Source organism: Thunnus thynnus, chromosome 3, assembly GCF_963924715.1.
Source record: "Thunnus thynnus chromosome 3, fThuThy2.1, whole genome shotgun sequence".
Lineage (NCBI taxonomy): Eukaryota > Metazoa > Chordata > Actinopteri > Scombriformes > Scombridae > Thunnus > Thunnus thynnus.
The window spans coordinates 4833716-4858705 of NC_089519.1; the positions used below are offsets into that span (position 1 = coordinate 4833716).

The window sequence follows — 24990 nt, forward strand, 5'->3', positions numbered from 1 at the left end:
ACTTGAAGGCTCACACATCACTCTCTCTTCCCGTCTCGCTCTTCTGACCCTTGACTCATCTTATCTCGGCGCCTTCTTGTTGTGCCCTCATCCTGCAAAAGTGCATCCGCACGGCATTCTGTGGAAGGACAGTGTAACCAAACGGAACAAGGCCGGACGGGCGTACGGGCTTAGTCAGCAAGTTTAAGCCTGGAGCATCTGACTCTGAGCTTGTTTTCATTTTGAGGGACTGAAATTGGCACATTTTCAGCGGAATCAATTTGTTTTGTAGGTGTTCGAATCAATTAACTTGAGACGGGGACTGTATGTTCAGGCTGTACTGTAATATTCAGCAAAGTGTTCAGTTCCTCCCACACAGTATGTCGTTCAACCTGTGCCATTAACGGCATTGTGTCGGGCTCGTTGATAAGCTCGCTTCGTGCCAAATGGTTGAGGCTGCTGTAGCACGCTGTTCCAGGAAGAAATATTCCTGTTTTCCTTCCTCCTTCCTGGAGCAGTTTGTCATGTTAGCTGCCGAGCAAACTTAATCTGTACCTTAAGGAGAGAGAGAGAGAGAGATGAAGATGGAAAGTGGGGAAAACAGGATGCTTGTTGAAGACACAAGACAGACTCAATTAGGCTAAATCTGACTATGGCTTCTATTTTTAGCCGTACAGCTGGGGAAAAAGGGGGAAAACACCACTGCCTTCTGACCAATCATAGAGGTTGGCGTTTCACCAATGAGAGCAGCGAGATGAGGAAGCAGGGAGAGAAGTCGCCACCCTTTACTCCCATCGTAGCCACTTCACATCCTTACACATCATCGGAACATAGACTGAGTAGTCATTATTGCCGCACTGAAAAAATAAAGTCTAACCCCGGCGGAGCAGCCTACATGCCAACTGGGTTAAGTGACTTAGCAAGATAAGTATGTGAATTTAACCCACGATAGGTGAATGAGCAAGCAGCTGTATGCATCTGTGTGGTTGTGCGTTAAACCTCGATGTACAATATTTGGATTACACGCCTGCCCCCACCCTCTATTGTGTATTAAAACACATCCACAGCTGTAAATGTGGGCTGACAGTGCAACCCCCCCACCCACCCCCCTCCCCATCTCCCTCCCCTCAAGTCACACAAAGCTAAAGGGGGAAAAGTGTGGGTTGTGAGTGGGTCTGTGTGAGGTTGGGTGGGATGTGGGAAGAGGACAGTAGGACGGATGGGGCATCCCGGTGGCCTCGGGGTAGAAGATGCTGGCCTTGTAGTTGCAACGTCATCGGTTGGAGTCAGTTGTTCCGTGTCATCCCTCGCACAAACTAAAGTAAATCCCCCTCCTCCCTCGAAAAACAGTCGTACAGTTGGATGGAGATGTGGGTATTTTGTGTATCTAGTCACATGGTCTGTGTTAAAGGGATCTGGGGTATTTACATAAGACAAATGTATTGATAATATGCTTGTTTCCATTATAGTTGATTTTTGTCCAGTTCATCTAAAGGCTTGTCTCCTCTACTAACTCCATCCCCTAGCCTCCCTACCCCTCTCCGTCTCTGTATCTATGACCGTCCCTTTCGTTAACTCCATCTCTTTGTCTCCCACCCTCTTTCTTTTTCTATTTCTCTCCCAACCTTTGTCAGTGGAGCAGATTAAAAGGCAGTGTGCACGTGTGAGCTAATCCGTGTGTTAGTGATGGGTTTCAGCCCCAGAGTCTCTTGGCTCTGCCGCGCAGCTAGCTACCCCCCCCCCCCCCTCCCCATCCCTCCCCATCCCTCCCCATCCCTCCCCATCCCTCGCTCTCCTCTCTCTACTCCAGTGAACTTTGCACGTGTGTGTGTGTGTGTGTACATGTGTGTGAGCACGTGTTTATGTGTTGGTTGAAGAGGGCAAATTGCTGCACTATTCTTTTATCCTTTTTCTCTGAAATCCCCCCTTTTTTTTATTTTTTGCTTCATGTCTGTCTTCTCTGTTTCCACTTTTGTCAGTCTGTCCTCCATCCCTCCTCTGCGCTGTTGCTACGCATCACAACCGATGCTGTTTGCGGTATGGACTAGTTTCAGCAGGTTAGCGTGACAACAGCATCGGTCTGCCTGGTAATCAACTGCGTTTTACTTTATTTACAACTCGTGGCCTTTGGATTGGTTGAGCAGGGGCAGCGTGGGCTCCTGCAAGTCCACATAGATTTTTAAAGTCCCATTTGCATTTTATTTCCCCCAGTTTCCAGTCTGGTTTCAGCCCTGAATCCATATACGTTTTTTTTTTTTTTTTTTACAGTGAGCTTTACTGCTCATCAGAAAGATACTCTTCCACACACTGAATCTCCTTTTTAAGGATTGAGGTCACAACTGCCTGCATGTTCAGAAATATCAAAGTCCTATTCCCACCCACCCACCAACATGCAGCAATGAATTTCCACCCCTCTGCATTTCTTTTTTGTTCCCTGCCATCTAACCAGAATATAGGTCATCATCCGGCACAGTTCCCGTGGAATCCCAAGACTTGTTAATATTTGTTTAATTCCTAAGATGAGAAAAGGGGTAGCTGTGTCGGAGAGAGAGATGAGCATTCTCCTCATTCCTCAGCACTGTTTGTCAAATTTAACAATTGGTTGTTAGTTTGGACGGGGCAGTGAAACCCTCAGTGGAGGATTGAACTGGTCAGGATGCTGGCCATCATACAGAAAGACACATCCGAGGTTTTCTTTTTTCTGAAGAGCATCCTAAGTGGAGCTTATGGTGTTAATATGCAAAGTTCTGTTGTTCTCTTGCAATTTTTTTGGATTCACTGCCGGGTGAAAGATGAAGATGAACCAAACTTTTCTACCACATACACTCAAAGTAGCTTTTGGAGCACAAAGGACAGACCATCTTAGTTCAGTTCTCTCCTTTTGTAGCTTCATGAGTAGAGCATGGCTCTTAATCTTCCAGAGTTAGAGGGTTAAATGTACACTGGTGTCACCCATGCATAAAATATATGCACTCGTGGCTCTTTGGATGGATGAGCTTAACATATAGCATGCATGTTTTTATGTGTTTTCTTTAACATGAAAAGTTAAGTGGGAACTTGAAACAAACAGTATATTTTAGTTGTTTGCAATTGCAGTGGAAGTCCTGACAGGCCAGCTCTCATTTGCGCCCATGGCTAGTTTCTGGGCAGATTACACAGGCAGAACACCCCCCCTCCTCCCCTCACTCTCTATATCTCTCACCCGCTCTATCTCGCTCCGACTCTCTCCCTGCATCTATCCCATCTGTCCGTATTTCATAAAGGAGATGAGGGAAGCATCAGTCAGTCAGAAAAAGAGAGCCTACAGTGGCTGTAGGGCAAAGACCGCTCTAATCTTGTGTATGCGTGTGTATATAGAAAACGTGACGGACAAACTGACACATCAGCGGCGGAAGGGATTCAACTTTCGCCACACTAGCCTCAGTGTACAGCTCTCCAGCTCATTTTAAATTCTTTAAAGAGGACCTATTATGCTCATTTCCAGTTCTATAGTTTTATTCTGGGACTCCACTAGAGTAGCTTTGCATGATTCACAGTTTCAAAAAAATTCTTATTTATCTTATACTGGCCCTTTATGCAGCCCCTCAGTTCAGCCTCTGTCTCTAACAGGCAGTTTCAGCTCCTGTCTCTTTAAGGCCCCTTTTCCAATCAGCCCACTCTGTTCTGATTGGCCAGGTTCAGGAAGCCTAGTGAGGGGTAGCCGTATCAGAGTTATGTAAAGTTACTGCTTTTCCTGCTTTACTGCTTCATATTAAAAACTTTTTAATGACTAAATAACAGGAGATGTTTATTGTGAAGAATTTACAGGAAATTAAATGTTCTTCACTGAATTAACAGAGCTTTGATAGCTGCACATATGGAGATATTTGGAGCTCTTTATTCAGCCGATCAGTTAGAAGTAATGCAGGGAAGAATAGTACAAGCAGAAACAGCCACAGTGATGATGATGTTTGATGAAGAGCTGCAGACGACCAGCACACCTCCAATAGATAAACAACTTATTTTACTTTGTGCTGCTGTGTAACGGAAAAACAGTCCTAGCGTGCCAGTTTGACTTGTGTCATGGCTCAGCGAGACTACCCCACAGACAATGGAAAAATGCCATAATGTCAGTGGAGCGGAGCAGAGAACTCGATGACCATATAAAGAAATCCGTCACAAGCCGACGTGGGCTCGGTTTGAAAGTAGAAAAAAAAGAGTGTTCAGAGCAGTCTAAAGCTGGTGCTTTTTGCTCACAAGCTTTACCTCGACATACCTCGTTATTTGACACTTTGGCCACGTTTAATATGAACATCCGACATTGTAACATTATATGTATGACAGGAAATAAGGAAAAGCATAATAGGTCCCCTTTAAGTCCAATAGGTTTCAAGAGTTAGTGGCATTGTCCAGTTGGTATCACTGTTATTATGGGTATTATGGGTAACACATCACGTGCCGTCTATGGGCTGATGCTAGAACCATCTGTCAAATCACAAATCACCAGCACAAAGTCTTCCACAAGAGTGGAAACCTAGAATAATGATTATGCCATCCAAATCCAGACCTATTCAACACAGAAGCTGGTCTCCATCTGCATTTGTCATTTCCTGAACTCGCCATTTATAGCTCAGATAATAAAGCTGTAGTTGGCTAAAGCACATATGGCCAGTTTTGCAGCCAGGCTGTTGGCTCTTTGATGACTGTTCCAGCAGTCAACCTAGTGAGTGGTAGTTTCCCTCTATTAAAAAACCCCATTCAGTCAGGTGCCACTGTCTGTATGGGTAAACATGTGACCTTGGGTGCAACTCGACAGCAGTCATGTGAGAGCAGGAGGGAGAGAATGATCCCCCCGCCCCTTCATGAAAGAGAGAATAAGAGAAAGACAGAGGGGGTGTAAAAAAAAAAAAAAAAAGCAGAGCATCCTAGAAGAGGCATCCTTAGCATAAAAAAACAACCCTGCTCATTGTGTTAACTCAGCTAGCCAGTAAACAAAGGTAGTGGGCAAACACAGAGAATGCTGTGTGTTCATGTAGTCGATTGTGTTTGTGTAACGTTATATCGCTCATGCGTATTGGCGTGATGTTAATGCACGTTTTAGGTGTATTTACATTATTCATTCATTTGAAAATTAAGCTTAAAAGTAACAGCTTCGTTTCATTGTATTTCACAGCTAGTGAAACAAAATTAGCTGTACCTTTCCCCTCTGCATGTATATTGTATGTCACCATCTGCAGAGTATGGATCGGTGTGCCACATGCTCACATGCTCCTCCACTAGGTATGATCTGGGAGAAAGAGCTTTACATGTGATTTGCCTAGGCGACTGGTCTGGACCATTTAAACAACCAGCAATCTCACGCTTGCTATTTTTAACCGTGAAATAATGGGGTTGGAATGTTTTGGAAAATAATGCTCTCAAAGCAGAAAAAGAAAGAAAAAAAAAAAAACATCTGTGCCCACATTTTCTGTGTTTGATTTAATTGCCTTTCTCTCCATAGTGAGATAATTTACCCATGATTCGATGTAGCGCTCAGTGGACGTGGCTTAGTCTGCTTTAAATGAGGCTTTGCATTACAAAATACTCTTAATCATTCCTATAATCTTTGACATCACTGTGAATCATGATTTGCGGCCGCTTTAAATGAGCCTCGACACAGGAGAAGTAGTAAGGCAGAAGAGGAACAATAGAGCTCCCTCGCAAAGTCAAGTTCTTTTTTTTTTTTTTTTTCCCCTTCTCTAAGAAGGCCTGTGTAATGATGTCTTAATTTCCTTTCGCATGTCAATTTAGGAGATTTACCGCTGAGACGGTCATTGCTGATGTGTAATTAGTGTAATAACTGGGTGAAGGGTCAGATTTCCTCTCCCTCCGCATGTATTAGAAGTAGGTCAAATCGTGAGTGTGTGTGTGTGTGTGTGTGTGTGTGTGTGTGTGTGTGTTAAATGGGTTTGAGGGAGTGGGGGATTTGCCAAAGAGAAGTGTATTGACTGGTATCTGGGCTGGAAATCTGACCCTCCCCTTTAAGAGCACGTCCAGTAATTATGTCAGACATCTTGGATGGCCTGAGAAGTTATCCATTATTTATGTATTCACAAGTTTGGAATCTAGGGCAGCCATACTTTTTTTTTTTCTCTCTCTCTCTGTTGCTCGAGCCTCGACTAACGGTGTTGGTTCCAGAGGACTTTGAATAAAAAATAAGCAGAAACTTGGGTTGCTTTGTCAGTGCTGTTTTGCAGCTGCTCTTGTTTTCTGAAAAGACAGAAAAAAGAAAAAAAAAAACCACACAGTTCTGTCCGTGTCACTCTTCAGGCCCAGGTGTTCTTTTATTGCCATTTATTTCATTCACAGACAAAGACTACTTTCATGAATATGCATTTTTTTCCTTTTTTTCTACTAACTCCAATTCCCTCTCAATACTCACTGCCTGCAGGAAACTTTCTGAATGACTGCCAGATTATCTACTTAGCCATAATGCTCTGTATTCAAATGACCTGAGACCTGAAATGCACCTGAGCAAGTAAAATGATGATTTGAGACCAAAACGGTTTCAGCAACTCTGGGACTTGTGGCATATTTCTGCGCTACCACAAAAATGTGGCAAATTACCGATAATGGATTAAAAATGTGACGGCTTAGTTTGAGACATAATAGTTGGTCATTTATTTGTTTTATTACTCGCTCACGCTCTCGTTTAAATGTCAGTAATATTAAAAAAAGACGTTCCTGTGTTTTTAAAAGGTCTAATATACAGTTTATCACCTTCATAAACAAAGCAATCTCCATATTTTTTTATAGGCTGAGGATGTGTTCATGTCTTTACACAGCTGGGTTTTCCTTTCAGACTCCTGATCACAGTATCCTCACACTTCTCTCTCTCATATTATCCCTCCAGAGTCAGTGGAATATTTTCATACCACTAGATCGCTGATTGCTCTTGTCATCCCGATGATGTGGGGAATTACAGCTTGTGGCTGAGGAACATTTAAAGGAGTATTTGTCTGTCGGTGTATATCTGACACTTGTTTTTGACTAGAGATGACAGATATCTGAATATGTGTATGTACACACTGCAGTGTGTATGCCCTTCTCCTTCAGCCCACCCAAAGGGACATGCACTCTGCATATGTGTGCGTGCGCATGGAAGATACAAGGACGAGGGAGGTGAGTGCAGAGCTGTTGTTCTCTGCACTGACAAAAGAGATGTACATATGATGTGCGTAGGTTCTGTGAGAGCTGTGGTGGGCAGCTCTGCCATACCAATAGGGAGAGCTTCAAAGTGCTCCTTTAAAAAGGACTCTGCTTCAATCACGTTGGAGGCAGTTTTGACGCATTTCAAGACTAAGCGAGGCAGCTATAGTTCGAAGGGAGAGCAGTGCAGCAGTGATGACAAATTTAGTTTTAATATAAATGCTCATCTATTTCTAATCATGATTTTACTTGGTTAATCACTTCTCTGTGTTTCAAATGTAATTACATACAGTATTGTAATCACACTTCAGGTGTTATTTGGCCTTAGGAAAGACTCATAGCTTTGTATTTGAATAAAACTGAATTGAAGTAACGAAATAAGACCTTAAGTTGTGGGATTTAGGGGGGGGGGGAGGCAGGGTGTTCACATGATTCACGGGGAGTCAGGATGAGGAGGAAAGGTGTGGTGCAGTGACCCGGGACTGGCTGGCTGCTCGCTCACATGTCAAAGCCAAAAGGCAGAGCTGCCTGCCTGTGTACCCATCTGGGGCCCATCAGGAACACAAGCCACGGGAACATACACACAAGCGTGAAGAGACACACATGCACACACACACACACACACACACACACACTGTAGAGTGGAAGCTCCCCGTTGTCTCAGGGGGAAAGGGAAGGCCGGCTGTGTCCGTGGTGAGCCTGCAAGTCATGCGTTTGGGATACAATATGAGAGTGTGTGTATATGAGTGTGATGGAGGATTTTCTGTACCTGAATTCTGGCAATTGAAAAAAATCAATTTACTTTTTTTGTTCATTTGGGGCACATTGCGACCAATTTTTATGACTCAAAGGTCCTGTGTGTAGGATTTAATGGCATCTAGCGGGACAGACTTGGCAGAAATGGAATATAATATTCAAAAGTATGTTTTAATTAGTGTATAATCCCATGAAAATAAGAGTGATTGTGTTTTACCTTAGAACGAGCCCTTTATATCTACATAGGAAGCGAGTCCTCTTCCACAGAGCCTGCCATGTGGCACCGCCATTTTTCTCCAGTAGCCCAGAATAGACAAACCAAACACTGGCTCTAGAGAGAGACTTTTTTTTTTCGTGAGTTTCGTGACTACCATAGGTTCTTTTACACGCTTGTAAGGGGAGGGTTAGGGGAGGGCTATCTGCAACCTCAACGCTAGATGCAACTAAATCTTACATACAGGTCCTTTAATAATAAATGCAGTGTATGTGCTCAAACACATGCTAGGCTTTCAGTACGAACACTTGTTTTATTTAAAATTACGGGTGGACAATATAGACAAAGTTTATGATGACAAATGCTCAGAAGGCATATATAACTCCCATGAATCACCTACAGATGCCCACAAGGGACAATAATCATGATGAACTGCAAAAAGGTGGACAGCTAATTTTCAGCAGGAGTGGAAAAAATGACAATATACAAACAAATGAAGATTTAGTCGTGTTGCAGAAGTATTGCAGAATTGCACAATTTGTAATGACGGAACCAAACGATTGCTGTACAGTTATCTATGTTCATTAATGCACCTGTGCCCGCTATCCCTAAAACACATCATCTTGCTTTAAATTCCAAAATAAATTCATAATTGCTGAACCGAGCCACCATTAATCGTGACCTCGGCGTGGAGGAGCAGCAGCAGCATCACTAACAAGTGAAAACTAAAAAGCTTCTGTCCGTACAGCTCCTTTTATAAATGCTGTTACAAGCTGCACACATCTGCTCTGCAGGTTTCAGGTAACTCCCATTAACTGATGTGAGAACAGCAACTGCTTTAGATGCAGTTTCTTTTTGAATAGCCAGTTACATTATAAATCAAACTATATTAAGGCTCCTGTCCACAGAAGCCTCACAACCAGAGGCTGCGTGGGATTTCAAAAGCAGCTGTTCGCTAAGGTGTACCCACAAGACAGCAAACAACAAAAAAAACAAATGCTTTTATATTTGCTTACATTCCCAGGAATCTCCCTTTACTGAGTACAAGGAAAAACAAGGCTTTTCTGCCTGTGTTGTTCTTCTTGTCAGTGAGGGATTTGATATCCCTGCTGTGCGTGACAGTTTGGAGCACAGGTCCTGGTAGCAACTGGCCACGTGTTATGTAATCCGCCACAGATGGAGAGTTCCCTATTCTGGCAACCTACAGCTAGCCATGCCATTCATTACACACTGGAGATCTCTGAAATCTTATGTTTTTTTTGTAATGCTAATCAACTACTAAATTAACTATAAACAGGCTGGAAAATCCGGTGATCCACTCCTCTCAGTGGAGCAGTGTAACCCCTGATGAAACGGATCAGAGCCACATCAGCCCCTTTAACACTAACCTGCTCACACTGACTGCGAGCCTGTGACTCTGTCTTAACCAGTCCTTAGCTGTAGCAGCTGAGGACATACAGTTATGTGCTGCGGAGTAAATCCATAGCTGTTTATATAACTAGCGCCAGTCTTTTCTAAGAACTCGGAGAGGGGGGGGGGGAACATTAGGCACTGTTGCCGGTTGCTGCGTTACGTGGCTACAAGAGGGCGGAGGCAAAGAGAGATTCTGGCTGCAGCACGCAGGTATTTATGGTCACAAGCCGCCACTCATATTGTAAGCTGCAAATGGCTTAAACGCTTTGGCTGCGGGTCTACATGATAAACAAGCCTTTTCAGGGATTAGAGAGCTGTGTAGGGGGCATCATCGGTAGCTCAGGAGCTCATGACCTTTAACCCCTCGGTAGACGTTTAGAGATAGCGCTGGCGGTAGGAACTAACATGATAAACCTGTCTCTGTCGTTAATTTTGTCTCTCAGAATGATTTTTTTTTGGAAATCTCCCTGCTGAGAATAAGAGTTCTAGTTTGACTTGTCCAATGTGATGGCCATCAATTACACAACAGAACACACTCTCTCTTCTCCCTCCCTCTCACAGTCACACACTGTTCCTCCGTCCCTCCCTCCGGTGCTTTTTGTGGCTTCTTTGCTGACTGTAGTTATCATCGTGTTCCGCAGAAGAGCACGGCATGCAACCAGAGATTAGAGATGGACGCCACACAGACGTCTCGCATCATGCCTGCCTATCAATATGAGGCACAGCGAGGGTGTTTTGAAGGCAACATGCTGCCAACCAGCAGCTTGTGTTGCTATAACAAGAGATCACACCGTATATAAGGTAGCTGTGAACCAGGACGTAGAGTGCTGAAAGAGGTGACAGCAGGGCCAGACTCCATCTCCGCCTCCTCATCACAATCATATGGGTGTGGAAGGGTGTTTATGGTTTCACACTGACTTGGCAAAAAGTGGTGATTCAGCAGCCCGACAACAAGCGACGCCTCACACCGCACTCACTAATAGAAGTCTTAGTGTTAAGAACCATAATGGGATATTTTGGTTTTTAGCCACCGCTAGAAGTTTGGTGATACTGTGTGCGGTCAGCGTACCCCCGCTTCCTCCTGGATCTGTCATGTCAGTGGGTCACAGAGGAGGGAGGGTGGAAGAAGGACAGGAGTGGTTGTAAGTGAGGGTTATCTGGTTGTCTGCTGAGATAACCATTTCAATCTGGATGGGAGTGGAGGAGAGGAGACCTTGGTGTCTGGAATTTGTTAAGTCGACGCCTCACAGACAGACAGACAGACAGACAGACAGACAGACAGACAGACAGACAGACAGACAGACAGACAGACAGACAGACAGACAGACAGACAGACAGACAAGTCCATACATGATCGGTGTGTCCTGCTCTGCCCTCGCAGCCCTCTTCATCAGACAGTCCATACCCATGTGTTGAAAAGTGTTTGCATGTATTTGTGGCTGTGGAACAAGTAAAGTATGTGCTTGCACAATACTGCATGTATGAGTAGTATACAGTCGTAGTTTTAAGATCGTTCATGAGAAAGTAATGTGAAATCATATTTGTGTCAGCTACAGCTGCACAATCAATAGTTTATCAGCATATCAGCAATGTTTAAACGTTCCATGTCATTTGCAGTAAAACACATGGAGTCCCTTGTTTCCACATCTTGATCTAGTAATAATTACGATTATAGTGTTGAACAAAATGTTCACAAGTGGAATCACTGAGACACTCTGTGTAGTATGTCCTAGACATCTCCCAGGTGGAGCTGCATGTATCTCCCCAGGCTGCTGTGAAAGAGAAGAATGAGATTAATTGCTATCTGATATCTGCTTACGTACGTGTGTGTGTGTGTGTGTGTGTGTGTGTGTGTGTGTGTGTGTGTGTGTGTGTGTGGGGTGAAGCGGTGTGGTTGGGGTTCACGTGAGACAGGTACAGATAGACATTTCACAGATAAAGAGCAAAGGTGAGCTCAGCTCAGTTCTCTGAATAGAACTCATTACATAGACAGATGACCTGAGCCAGACTGATAGTCATCATGCTAACCCCCCAGACTGAAAACGTGTGTGTGTGTGTGTGTCTTGTGACTTCCAAACTTTTAGCACCACAGATAGAATCAGGGCGCTTCCTCGTTCACTCGACAAGCACTCGCCTTAGTTTAAGCACACACTCACGCATACTGCACGGGTGTAATGGCTCGCTCTCGTGTTCTTATCAGCACAGTCCATGCATAGCTTAACCTCCCTTCCACACACACACACACACACACACACACACACACACACACACAGACAGACAGATATACTCTAGCCAGCACTCACACGTCTCCACCAGTCTTAAAGCAGCAGAGCGTAGCAGAGAGCAGTCTTGCCCATCAAAGTTGTTGCTGTGAATTCCCACTCTGGTCCCCTGGGCTTGTCCTCTGGGTTCTCCCAGAGATAGTTCCTGAGCCCGGGTCGCTCCGTTGAGTCCACTGACTCTTAATGTCTCTCTACTGATCCCTTCAGGCTAGCTGAAAGGGCAGCTCCTGCTAATGGAGCGCTGATTGTGTTATAGCCATAATTATCTCTCTTTACCTCTCAACTCGGGGCCATTAGCAGGATAGATAGTACCCGGGGCCTGTCTCCAGTCACAGAATTAGGGACTGTCAGGATGATGGAATGTACGAGCTGAGCGGGGTCCAGGAAATGCCATTACACCTTTCCTCCCTGCTCCCCCACGCCTATCAGCTAAGACTTGTTGTTTGTAATGTAGTCAAGAGGGGTAACTAAAGCTGGGTGCAAGAAATACCAGCAAAGGATTACGTATCGTCTCAAGGCTTACATGAGACATGAACCATATGTAACCTGTTGTGGTACTTTGTCGAACTATAAGCCGGGGATTTACAACATATGAGCTCGGCCTGTAGCTGGTGGATTCTCACAAAGCAAGAAAACGGGTGTGTCTTACTGAGCATACAAGCCAACATCATCAACATCATCACAGTTGTAAATGAGTTGTTTTCAATGGACGGCAGGCGTAAAGTCATAAATAGCTTGACAGCCAGAAAAATGCCACCAGTTAACATAAAGAGGAAAAGAAACCTGAGGTGTGTTTAAAGCGTTTTAGGGAGAACTGGTTCAAATTACTACAGCAGTTGGACAAGTCTACTCTGAGTAACTTCCGATCCTGCTTGTGCAACTTCCCAGGTGCTATTGAGCAAGACGCTTAACTACCAGTGTGCGATTCATTTCACATTTTACTGCCCAGGCCTCAGCCTTACCCTACCGTACACTGACTAATCATCCTGTTTCTCTCTTCCCTTTGCAGACGAGCTCACCTGCGGCTGTGTCTCGAGCGGTTGAAGGCCCTTATACCCCTGGGACCCGACTGCAACCGCCACACCACCCTGGGCCTGCTCAACAAAGCCAAAGCACACATAAAGGTAAAGATAACCAGCCCGGACACACATACATCAACCACAGGCAGGAAAAAGAATTCAAGTAGACCGGGGACGGCATGAGAAATTGATATGACCCCCCAAGAAATAAAAATGATAATGATGATACACACATGAAGTATTTTACAGCAACAAAACTCTGCAAAGAGAAAATCAAACAACAATCGCTTCTTAAATGACAACCGAAGGGGGGTGACGTATTGATGCAGAAGCATTCAGATAAAATAAATCCCTGCTTTGTTTTGGCCTTTGACACCAGATTCACTCTTAATACGTAATTCATTTGTGCTGGAACATATGGAAGATATGTTTCGAGATGAAACAGATTTCATCGACTGTGCACGTTCACATATACTTTGATCAACTCGCTGTTTTTATCACAACGCCGGTAAGAATCCTGTGAGTTAATGAATGGAGCAAAATCTGTTATACTGGATTCTAGATACATGATTTGTAGAGTTTGCTCTTAATTTTATATTAAAAAATAATCCTCCATACATGAATCAATCCAAATGTTTGACAATATTTGTTCTACATCATTTAAAAAAAAAGGCTTATATAAAACAAGCCTCAGCCAAAATGAACAAGCGTTCAGCTGGTCACTGGTGATCATTTCCCTGCCTGATAATCGAGGTTTGAGAAGCGTATAAAACGTTAAGACATCCCGCTTCACGCTTTTCCGTCCACTTTAAAAACAGGCATGTGACTGCCTGAGATTGAGCAGTCTGCATGTGAAAAGCCTGGTGTAGCGTGCATTCACATAACGGAGAGGAGAAGCATAAAGCCGATATTGTTGTTGTGCCCCCCCCCCATCCCCTCCCCCTCCTCCTCCCCCTCCTCCTCCCTCCCTTCTACTACCACCACCACCACTCTGCACTTCTGCTGCTGTCAACTTGAGTCTCTCCGTCGCTTATTGATGGCCTATTGTTTTTGTCCGTCGCCGGGAGTCACGCTCGTCACTGTCGGCGACCGTGACATAAGGCTACAAGGTTAGAGCACAAACACGGCTGTATCGGCCCCTGCCACGGCCCTCGCTTATATTGTAACGACACAGTGTGTAAACACAGGCAGCGAGTAAAGTAGTCGACACGCTTGTAAACAAGGCAGGTGAGAGAAGATTATTTAGGCGGTTCAGAGCTGGCAGGATGGAAAAATTCCAGGCACACGATAAGTTTAGTGTCTGAATGCTGCGCCTGGTGTGTTTTGTTTTGTGCGATTGTAATCTGACAGACTTTTTGATATGAGAGGAATTTCCTTACAGACTAACATCTGTCTCTTCACCACTGCATCATCTTCAGCACTGTTGTTCTTCCAGTTTTCCTTCCCTCACTCTCAACTCTAATCTGCACCCAACCACTGCTCTCTTATCTATCGCATCTAGTTTTTCTCTACACCTAAGAATGTACACATAGTTAACTTTTTCCTCTTCCTCTCTCTCTCTCTTTCCCCTGACTAGAAACTTGAAGATGCGGACAGGAAGAGCCAGTACCAGCTGGAGTCTCTGGAGCGCGAGCAGAGGCACCTCCAGCGCCAACTGGAGCTGCTAAGGGGAGGCAGTGGTGCTGCAGCCCAGAGCAGCCCAGGGGAGGGGGAGAGGATACGCATGGACAGCGTAGGTTCCACCCTCTGCTCCGATCGCTCCGACTCTGACCAAGGTGAGTTAGGCGGCGGTCTGTAACCAGGATTTTAATTAAGGGACTACACGGTGATCAAACCTTGCAGCTGCTGTCTGGCCGATTTTTACAACATTGAGGTTGGACTGGTCAGGGCCCCTCTGGGACTGTATCTTAGGATACAGGATTCTTCCCGGATAGAAGATTTAAATGCAAATGTTTCCTAAAGGGCTTAAACGTAAACCTTGGTTACTTGAAGTAATCAGCAGCCAAATATAAAGGCTAGTTTTTATCATGTCGGCCTGACTTTAATTTCATCTCCTTCCTACAGAATTGTTTACATAGACTGCTACAAAATAAAAGCATAACTACTGATTATAGAACTAAATGGTTTGACATTGAGACAACATATTGTATGTTTAATCCATACCCCATATTACTCTGTCAATACTGTATTTTCCACAGAAGTCATGAAGGCAGATGACGTACTAGGGAGTCACAAAGAAAATATTAAATTGAAATTAATCATTTTATTTGACCTACTGCCACAAATGTACTTAACACAATCTGTTTCTTAGTAGTCACAATAATAGAGATTCTTGTGAGAGAAAAATGTTTAATTCCCCTTTCTTCTCTTTCCTTTCGCCCTCTCTCTCCGCCCGTCTCCGCGTGCTCGGCTGCAGAGGAGATTGAAGTGGACGTGGAAAGCACGGAGTTCTCCCATGGAGAGCTGGACAGTGTGAGCACGGCCAGCACCAGCGACCTGGACGACCACAGCAGCCTGCAGAGCATGGCCAGCGACGAGGGCTACTCCTCCTGCAGTGTCAAACTTGCCTTCTCCTCCTAGAGCCCCCTGCACCATCGACACCACCACGACCTCCCTGCCAAACCCACCCGCCCTCCTGTTTGTTTATCTGTTTCTCAGCCATGCCTACAGACGTACATCCACGCACCTCCAACGACGGCCACGCTCCCAGCTAACGGCGTTCCCGTCGCTCCTGCCTCTCAGCAGCGCCTCCTTCCCCTCCTCACCTCCACGCTGCTGTTGGAGGAACTCTGAGCAGAACTTTGAGCCGCCCCGACCAACCAACACTGACAGCAGGGACCCGAACACAGTGATGTCAGACTGCCAATTGGTTGTAATCTTCATTTAAAGGGAGATCAGAGATTTGGTTGATAAGAAAAATATGTATCATCTTGATTTTTAAACCCATACAACTGTGAAGGAAGGTGGTCGCACACTTATAGCCACGATGCAAGAATAGTTTATTAACTTTTCGACATGACAGCCTTCTTCAGGTTTAGACTGTCACGTCAAAATGTTGGTAACTTAATAAACTATTCTTGCGTCGTGGCTACGTGTGTGCAGCTACCTTCCTTCATGCTTGTACTTTCATTGTGGTCAGCACCTCTCCAACACTCCTCTCCCATCCTGTAAAACCAAACAATTGAAATGAATGATTGATTTTACTTATTTTATTTCCCTGAACTGTCAGATATCTGAATTTTTAAAGATACACAACCCCAAATTTGACCCAAAATGCACTCAAATTCATATAATATCGAAATAATTTAGAGTTTCTGTTCAGTTCTCTCTTTTATGTGTGTGTATGTGTGTGTGTGTGTATGTGTGTGTGAGAGGGTCTTGAGCTGATCCTGCTGTGTATTCAGTTTTAACGTTCTGGTGTCGGGCCTGGATAAACAGGAGCACATCTAATCTGGACATCAATGAACACTTTGGGTGAACTTTGCCATATCATCTCAGCTCGGCCCTGATAAAAGTCCCCTCTGCCCCGAATTTAATCTCATCCTATTGTTTTTTTCATTACCTCCGCTCGACACTGCAGAAGCTTGGACACTCGAACTGGTGCTATTGTGAAACAAACCAACGGGGAAGCAGATCAGATCCACCGCCACTACGCTTTTAAAGCAAACAAAGTGTGTCTGCCGTGGTTTCCAACCAAGCACAGAGGAAAAAAACAACCACAGAAATGGAGGGGAAAAAAAACATTCCTGTCGAATGTGGGTGCTCAGTGCATTTAAAGAGTGGAAATTGTAACGTGTGTGTGTTTTGTTTTCTTTCCCGTCGACAAGCAGCTACAACAAGCTATCCTGCACTTGCCTACTTTAGAGCTGTCCATAGAAACAGCACAAACCAAGACATTAAAAAAAAAAAACGATAACAGCAACAATGAAAACGTCCACAAACAACAAACTTTGGAATAGATGTCCATCCTCTTTCCAGCAGTAACAAGCAATAACTCTTGTAGTCATTTTTGTCTCGTCAGTTCTTCTCCCTAAACACACATGTGTGTGACCGTCCAAAAAAGCAAAATTTAACTTTTCTTGGGGTTTTTTTGTACATACAAATAGCTTAATAAATTTAAGTTAAAAAGGAGTTTAAAGGGGACCTATTATGCTCATTTCCAGCTCTATATTTTTATTCTGGGACTCCATTAGAGCAGGTTTGCATCATTAACAGTTCAAAAAACTCCTTGTTTATTTTGTACTGGCCCTTTATGCAGCCCCTTAGTTCAGCCTCTGTCTCTAACAGGCAGTCTTAGCTCCTGTCTCTTTAAGACCCCCACTCTGTTCTGATTGGCCAGCTTTCCAGAAGCCTGCTGAGGGGCAGCTGTATTGTCTTATGTTAAGTTACCAATGATGTAAACCCAACATTTCCTGCTTTATTGCTTCGAATTGAAAGCTTTTAAATGACTAAATAATGGGAGACTTTTATTGTGAAGAATTTACAGGAAATTAAACATGTTTCTCACTGAATTAGCGGAGCTTAGTAAGCAGTGATAAAAACCCATCACATATGGAGATATTTGGAGCTCTTTGTTCAGCAGATCAGTTAGAAATAATGCAGGGAGGAATAGTACAAGCAGAAACAGCCACAGTGATGACGATGTTTGACGAAGAGCTACAGATAGCCAGCACACCTCCAATAGGTAAACTCCTTATTTTACTTTGTGTAAAGAAAAACGACTACCCCAATGGAAAAATGCCATAATGTTAGCAGAGCAGAGCAGTGAACTTGCGCACTGTGTGTGGAGCCGATGACCATATAAAGAAATCCGTCACGAACCGACATCGGCTCAGGCTGAAAGTAGAAAAAACTGTTGGAAACTGAGCGTTCAGAGCAGTCTAAAGCCGGTGCTTTTTGCTCACAGGGATTACTTTTACATACGTTTACCTCATTATTTGACACTTGTTGAATATGAACATCTGACATTGTAACATTATATATGACAGAAAATAAGGAAAAGCATAATAGGTCCCCTTTTAAAAAAAGGTAGAGCTCATGGATAGAACTATTGAATCTGTTGCTGTTTGACCTGTGTTTATTGTGCATTTTAAATTCAATTTTTGGGAAACTTTTGTCACCTTCAGAGCGGCAGTGGATGTGGCATGGACACTGTTACTTTGTTCAGTTTGCTGGTTGAAAATTTAAAAAAGTTACTAATTCTGTTGCTGCCCTGAGAAGGAAAAGAAAAGTTACTCTTCAGTGTGATAAAAAAAAAAATGATAGAACAACATCCCACCTGGCTGCGGGGAAGCAACCCATTAGGACTTCTGTTGGAGATTATGGAGTTTGTTTGGCACTCTTTTTATTTATTACACATTCCACTAGCAGTCAGGTGAACTCTGGAGGACAAGTCTGAAGTGTGGCGAAAAGAAACGGGTTGTATGATGTCAATGTTAGCCATCCCAACTCCACTGGCATTAAGAATTGCACTTCAACCACAGTTCTCTTTATTTTGTTTTATTATTTTTTTTCTTTTCCACTGTCATTTTCAGCTCTCAACATCGCCCTTTTAAATATTTATTTCTCAATCCCTCAAACAACACAAGTGACGGGGGGAAAAAAAGTTAACTTATTTTGGTTCTGTCTTATTTTACTTCTTCTTTTTGATGCTTATTCCTCATTCCTTATTTTAAGAAATTGTATATTTTATGGGTTATTGTTTTGTTTGTTTGTTTTTGAGGGGGGGGGGGGGTGGGGGAAAAGAAAATGTAGCCATTTTTTGTTTTGATTTTTTCTGATGTTTTATTCAATGGACACTTGAAATGTAATTGGCCCCTAAGCTGCTCCTAGTGCTGAGCCTCGCCTGTTTAGAGTCACCAGCCTTGTCCGGAGCTAACCCCCCCCCTCCCCCCCTCTCCCCCCTCCAGCACCCGCTCCCACACTATGTCAGTGACGATAAATACAAATGTAAAACAACTGGATAGGCTGGTAAACAAAATGGCTGAACCGCCACTTCCCTCCATGCCCAGCCTGCTGATACAAGCCGAAACACTCGCAACATTCCAGTTGTTTTAGCGTCTGTGTCGAGGAGGGGAGGGGGGGTAGGGGCGGGGGGGTTTGTCTCTGCACAAGGCTTATCGATAGCCAAGACTTTAATGGCAAATATTGAGCCGGCTACTACACACAAAAAAGGGGTCTAACACTCCACTTTTCTCTATTAGGAGGATTGTAGTCTCTATTAGACTTGTGTTTTAGTTGACAAAATGTGTCTTACATTTGCAAGGCCTCCGACTGAGGATTTAAAGAGAAAAAAAAAAAAAAAAAAAGAACAAATCCTTTTGGTTTCTATGAAGGACATCATTAAGGTGTAGAGTTTTGACATGTAAGCTCTTTAAGGAGCCCTGTTGAGGTTGTTGGACTTGGCACTGAATCAGAAAGTCACCACAGTGGTGCTCGATCATAAAAACAGAAATGCCAAAACCACCTCAGAACACCTCAGTGTCCTCTCGCTCTCTCTCTCTTTCTCTCTCTCTCTCTCTCTCTCTCTCGCTCTGAGGGACAGTTTACATTTATTCTGCCCCCGTTTAAGTTATTAACCTTCATCGTCTCTTTGTTTCTCTTTTTCTTCTTCTTCATATGTTGGTTTTATGAACCGGCATCGCCGATGAGGAAAAAAAAAGGTCCCGTGTTTGACGACAAATAAATTTCACTCCTTGTTCAAACCTGGGTCAGACATTTCTAACCTTCTCGGAGTACAAAATATTTTGAGGTTGAACGCCTCGGGGCAATTTTTAAAGTGTGAATCACTGACTTTCCTTTTCTGAGAAATTCTCTGGCACAAATTGTATTGTCTCTGATCTTGTGTTCCAGGGAGGGATAAAACGAACTATAAGAACTGATTTTACTGAAGCCAGGTCTGTCCTTTCCTATGTGAGTGTATGTATGATGTGTGTGTGTGTGTGTGTGTGTGTGTGTGTGTGAGCGCTCCATGTTCGCACTAAGCCTGAGCTTTAGAAACGCTCCTGATCCATGACTAGTCTGCACCGATCTCAGTTTCCCACTCGCTCATTTACTTGGTAAATATCAGACGTCTGGAGAGTATTTGTCATAAAAAAAAGACACTGAAAGTTACCTGATCACAGCTTGTTGAACCAGAAGTGAGTTCAGTGCAGTCCAGATTTGGATCAGCCTAGGTTAGATGGGAGTTTCTGGCTATGCTGCAAATACAAAAACATTATCATATCTTCATAAGCTGGTATTTACCTCTGTGTTTAAGGTTTAAACATACAATCTCGAGTGTGTGTGGTTAACTTTTCTTGTTGAGTTCCAGTTTTGCAGCTTGGCCAGAAGTGTACCAGTCTGCAGGAAAGTGTAAGTTGCAGTGTTTTTGTAAACCACACTCCGCTCTGGTATCGGCCTCTCTGGGAGGTCGACTTGAGGAGAAACAGGTCCATGAGGTCAAGTTAACCCAACAAATCGAGCAGTCCCATGTAGGGAGTCCTCCTGTTGTTCTGAACCTGTGGCCATCCTTTGTAAAACATGCACTCTGATGAAGACTCTAGCCGTGTAAGTTGAAGAGGCAATACTTACAATAAAAACACCAAGATTTTCAAACCTGAACGACTAAACTGGCTTGTTTATACCGTGCGATGTCTCGGCGCTGAATGTACTATGAAGTAATGACTCACACTGATAAAGACATGAAGGTTATCAATGAAAAACTACTTTGAGGTCAAGCTTTAATATTTGCTGTCATGTTATCTGTTATCCAAATGATGAGTTATAAAAAAAAAATGTGTCAAACCAACAATGAATTAAGGTTTTCTTTCATGCTGCAAGAATGATTTTTTCCTTTTAAAAGTAAATATATAATAAAGCACCCCTTAAATAGATCAGAAGATGATTATAAGCAGTAGAGGGAAGAGAAAAGCAATTTTTTTTTTTTTTTTATGAAATACTAGAAATTTTTACCTCTTCAAGCCTGTAAATATGACTCAAGTTAAACTACATGAGAAACAATAATGACAGTTTGAGCACATATGCAAACTGTGACGAGGGGTCACAAGTAATAAGGCTGCATTTAAAGGGTCTCAAATCTAAAAAAAGTTAGGAGCCGATCAACATGTATCACTGTGTGGATGCAGTAGATGACTTTTTACTAAGAGCTGCTAAAGAATTTAGTTTGAATTCACCTGGAAAATGTTTCATAATGATTGAAACCTTTAGCATTCTTGATCTTGGAAAAAGTAGTTTGACTAAAGGAAAAAAATACTGACTCAAGTTCCACTTGCTAGCTTTTTCCTGAACTTTCAACCACGTCACAGTCGTCATAAGCGGGAAATTGACCATTGATCATTTCCTTTTTCTAATAACAGCAACAGTGATATAACCTAAAAATGTTTTAAGAATGTGATGTCAAATTTCAGGAAACTATGTGCAGTTCTCACTTATTTGAAAAATAAATCATCGTATTTGGATGGTGAACACCTCCTCTAAATAACTGCAATGATTCTCACTAATACTTTCATCACGTCAATCATTTCATCAAACAGAACATTTGTCAGCGTGTTAGAGTCTCTCCTGCAGTCTGCACGTGCCATAGATCTGTTGAAGATCACATGACATCTGTGTGATTAAAGCAGTCTTGTGGGGAGAGTTAGTTTTTTTTTTTTTTCTCTGACAGAGCACATGAGCATTCACCACATGTAATATTCTTCTCAAGTGATCACAGCTCGTGAAAATTGGTTAAGAGGTTCGACCTCCCAAGTTGTACAAAACCACCGTGTTACACCGCATGATGTTCCCTCAGTGTCATAAAGAGTTCACTATAACTTCACTAAATATAATCTGCACACTGCAAAGATAAATAACCAAACAGTTAAACAAACATTTCACATCCCAAAGTAAAAATTAATATGTGTTGAAATGGGCACAAAATTGTTAAGGGTGTTTTAGTAAATTAGTAAAAGACAGTCTCTTTATTTGCAGGTTCATGTTTTTGGTTTAATGATTTACATTATACGTGTAATTTAGATTATGACCTCTAATATGAAGACAAAGGTCATGCATCAAGCTCATGTTTATGTCCTGTTACTAAGAGACAGAGCGTCCTTCCCTCTCTAGTCTCCAAAGCTGTTGGACTTTTATTGTCAGAGGGAACATCATCATAAAGCCATTTTGTTGACTGTGCATCAGCTGTGGGAGGCAGTCGGACTCCATGCTGACTTGTTTATCACTGAGCATCATATGCAGTGAAATGCTGCCATCTAGAGGACAAAAACAGCTAGTGGTTGACCTGATAACTCAACTCGACCTTGTTATCACAGAAATCAAGTTTTAAAAACGTTTATTTTGTACTGAGTGTCATAATGTGATGCTGAATACCAGACTATAATTATTCTCATGTTCTCGTTTTTAAATCTTCTTCTGCATCTCAGTAAAAGTAAAAGAGGCTAAACTTAGTTTGCTGTTTTAATGTGTTTAAATAAAACAAAATGAATAAACCCAACATTTAAAACAAATACTAAATACCTCTCTGAGGTGACATCACCACCTCCAAACTATGCTACTGTGACACAACACAGTACAAACCACTAGGAGGCACAAGACGCCTGGAAATGATCTCTGTCAGACTGTTTATAGTGCCTCCACTGTCTGCTCTGTCACCACTGACTGAGTGTGTTTATATGGTATCAGTATGCTGACAGAAATCTGCTGAACCATGTCTGCACGCTCTAATGTTGCTGTATTAAACCACCATGTCAATGATTTATCTTCTCTCTGAAATTCTTTCAGGCTTCGCAGGTGCAAAGATTTCCACTCAGTCGATCTTCACATACATGCAAATGAGATCAGATGTGATAATACAGAGTGTTTGTTATCCTTCTGCACTATGTTCACACTGCAGAGGACAGCAACCAGAACTTATTTATTTCCTTTATACGTGATCGTTTGTTTTGTTGTTTGTTTGAATGGCAGTGTAAAACAGAAACTAAACATGTTTAATTTTATATTGTAAATTTGATTTGGATCCATTTCATATGTGACCTCAGTCTGAACATTTCAGAAAGCCTACAGAGCATTACAGCATAACAAGAAGAGAAGAAGAGACCATAAGAGAACGTAGCTGTAATGTTCAACATAAAGAACATCCAAACTAAAGACTGAATGGCTGGAAAATTTGACTATTTTACAACATGTGCATGTTCAAAAATCACTTGCACACCTGTGTAGTCTTTGTCACGGGTGCGTTGATGAAGTAGACACATACTAAAAAGAGGAAGGGACACCCGCACGCTGTCTTCACTCGCTCGGTCAACGACCTTCTTCTGGTATATGATATACCAAGTTGATCATTATTGAGCAAGTGAAGACAGTGTGTGGGTGTCCCTTCCTCTTTCTAATGAAAACTAATAATGAATCATGGTGGTCTGACACTGAAAAACAAAAAGTAAAGAGTCTTTAACCTTATTAATGAAAGCTGGTGTGAAATAGTATCAAGATGCACGAAAAGCCTTCTAACCGTCTGAATAACTGAACGCTACGAGTGGTCAGTCGTCTTGGTGTTTATTTTATTGCACCACTAGGCTGCACAAAAGCACTGCAGATCTTCAACATCCTGAATAAACCGTGACATCACAGAGCCTGTGTGTGAGAGAGAGAACAGCACGGCTTCGAATATTTTCAGTGATGAGCAGGACTGTGACGTTGTGTTTTTACAATCCTTGTGTCTGTTCTCTGAAAATCAGACCGAAGAACGAGGATGACCGAAAGAATTCTCTGCGACATGAAACTATAAGTCAGGAAATAAGATGAAGCGTGAGTACAGCTATCAACACTTCAGTAAAAAAGAGAAAGATCTGTGTTCTGTGTCACACGATTCACCTACACTTACTCTGAAGTATGAAAGGAATCCCAGTGAGCCTTGTCTGACTGTCATCATTCTTCAGAAGAAAACCCACTCAAACTTTTCCAAGGAGATACTGATCACTCCTGTCATAATGATGATTATTTCCCCGGAAAGTACTGTAAGAGACACTTGGAGAGAAAGTCCATGTCTCATTGTTCATGAGTTCTCAGTAAATTGACGTAGGCAACGATAACATTCCAGAAAACACCCATATACGCTGGCAATCAACACATTAGATTAAAGCTACAGGGGACTCATACATTTGGAACTAATTATTGGTTAATTGTGTTTGTCATCTTGCCATCAGCTCTTAGAAACGTAATGATAATTGCTGTTTTTAGAAAACTGAGCTGTAGTATCAACAATAGCTATCTGTGTGGTTTTATTATATGACACTGGACTCTGAGCCATGTAGAGAAGACTTTCACAGCTCACACAGTCTGTGCTGCACTTAAATCTACGCCGGACGCTAAAACGGCTCTAAATGGACACTGCATCAGATTTCACAGACTCCCATCGTGTGACGCAGCAGGTGTTTTAGTGGCACTTTGTGGTGGAAACCGGCCATCCAGAGAGGAAATCATTATTTACATCTGGCTGAGACATCAGGTGAAAGCGGCGATCTGTTGTCGCTGATAGTGTAGCGAGGAAAAGGAACGAGAACAGATTCAGGTTTAACAGCGTATAAACACGCAGCAAATATACAAGAAACATAGATGTTGAACATCTAACAGCACTGAAATTGTCTGCAGCATGTATTTGTGAGTAAAAATAGAAATGTTGGGTTGTACTTCAGTCAAGGTCACCTATATCTCCTTGATGAGAGTAACACCAGAATTTGAGTCCTGTAGATAGTCTGGAAATGATTTTAGGCCAATTTGGACAGACTTCTAAAAATACTGACCTGCTCCTCGTTGCTTGGCTTTAATTAAAGCTCATATAGAGCCACTGACAGATGAAGGTCCTTGGGATTCTGTTGGTCAGGTGTGTGTGAATCTCACCTAACTGAATTGCTGCTTATGTGTGCAAACAGTGAAAGTAGACTATGCTGCCTAATTAAAATGTTTCTGGCATGTTTTTTGGTTTCCTGAATTGAAATAAGAGAGACAGACTGTCGGCGGACTCTGTTGACTGTTGAGGAATGTCACATGAGGAGCTCTGCTCTGCTTTCACTCCCTTCGTGACTCATACTCTGGATCTCATCTCCATATAGTAGTTGTTGTTGTTTTTCAACCCCCTCTCCCTTCCCCTTGCAGAGAAGCAAATCCA

The 24990-nt window shown here is 42.8% G+C and overlaps 1 protein-coding gene across 2 annotated transcripts in view; it reads left to right on the forward strand.

Moving 5' to 3' along the window:
- mxi1 (max interactor 1, dimerization protein) overlaps positions 1 to 17560 on the forward strand; it is a 31058-nt gene extending 13498 nt beyond the window's left edge. For both annotated transcript variants that reach the window (XM_067581834.1, XM_067581842.1), the window contains exons 4-6: positions 12821 to 12935; positions 14407 to 14605; positions 15247 to 17560. In XM_067581834.1, the coding sequence (XP_067437935.1) occupies positions 12821 to 12935; positions 14407 to 14605; positions 15247 to 15410 (478 nt within the window). In that variant the 3' untranslated portion in view covers positions 15411 to 17560. The remainder of the gene's footprint in view (positions 1 to 12820; positions 12936 to 14406; positions 14606 to 15246) is intronic.
- The last annotated feature ends 7430 nt before the right edge of the window (positions 17561 to 24990 follow it).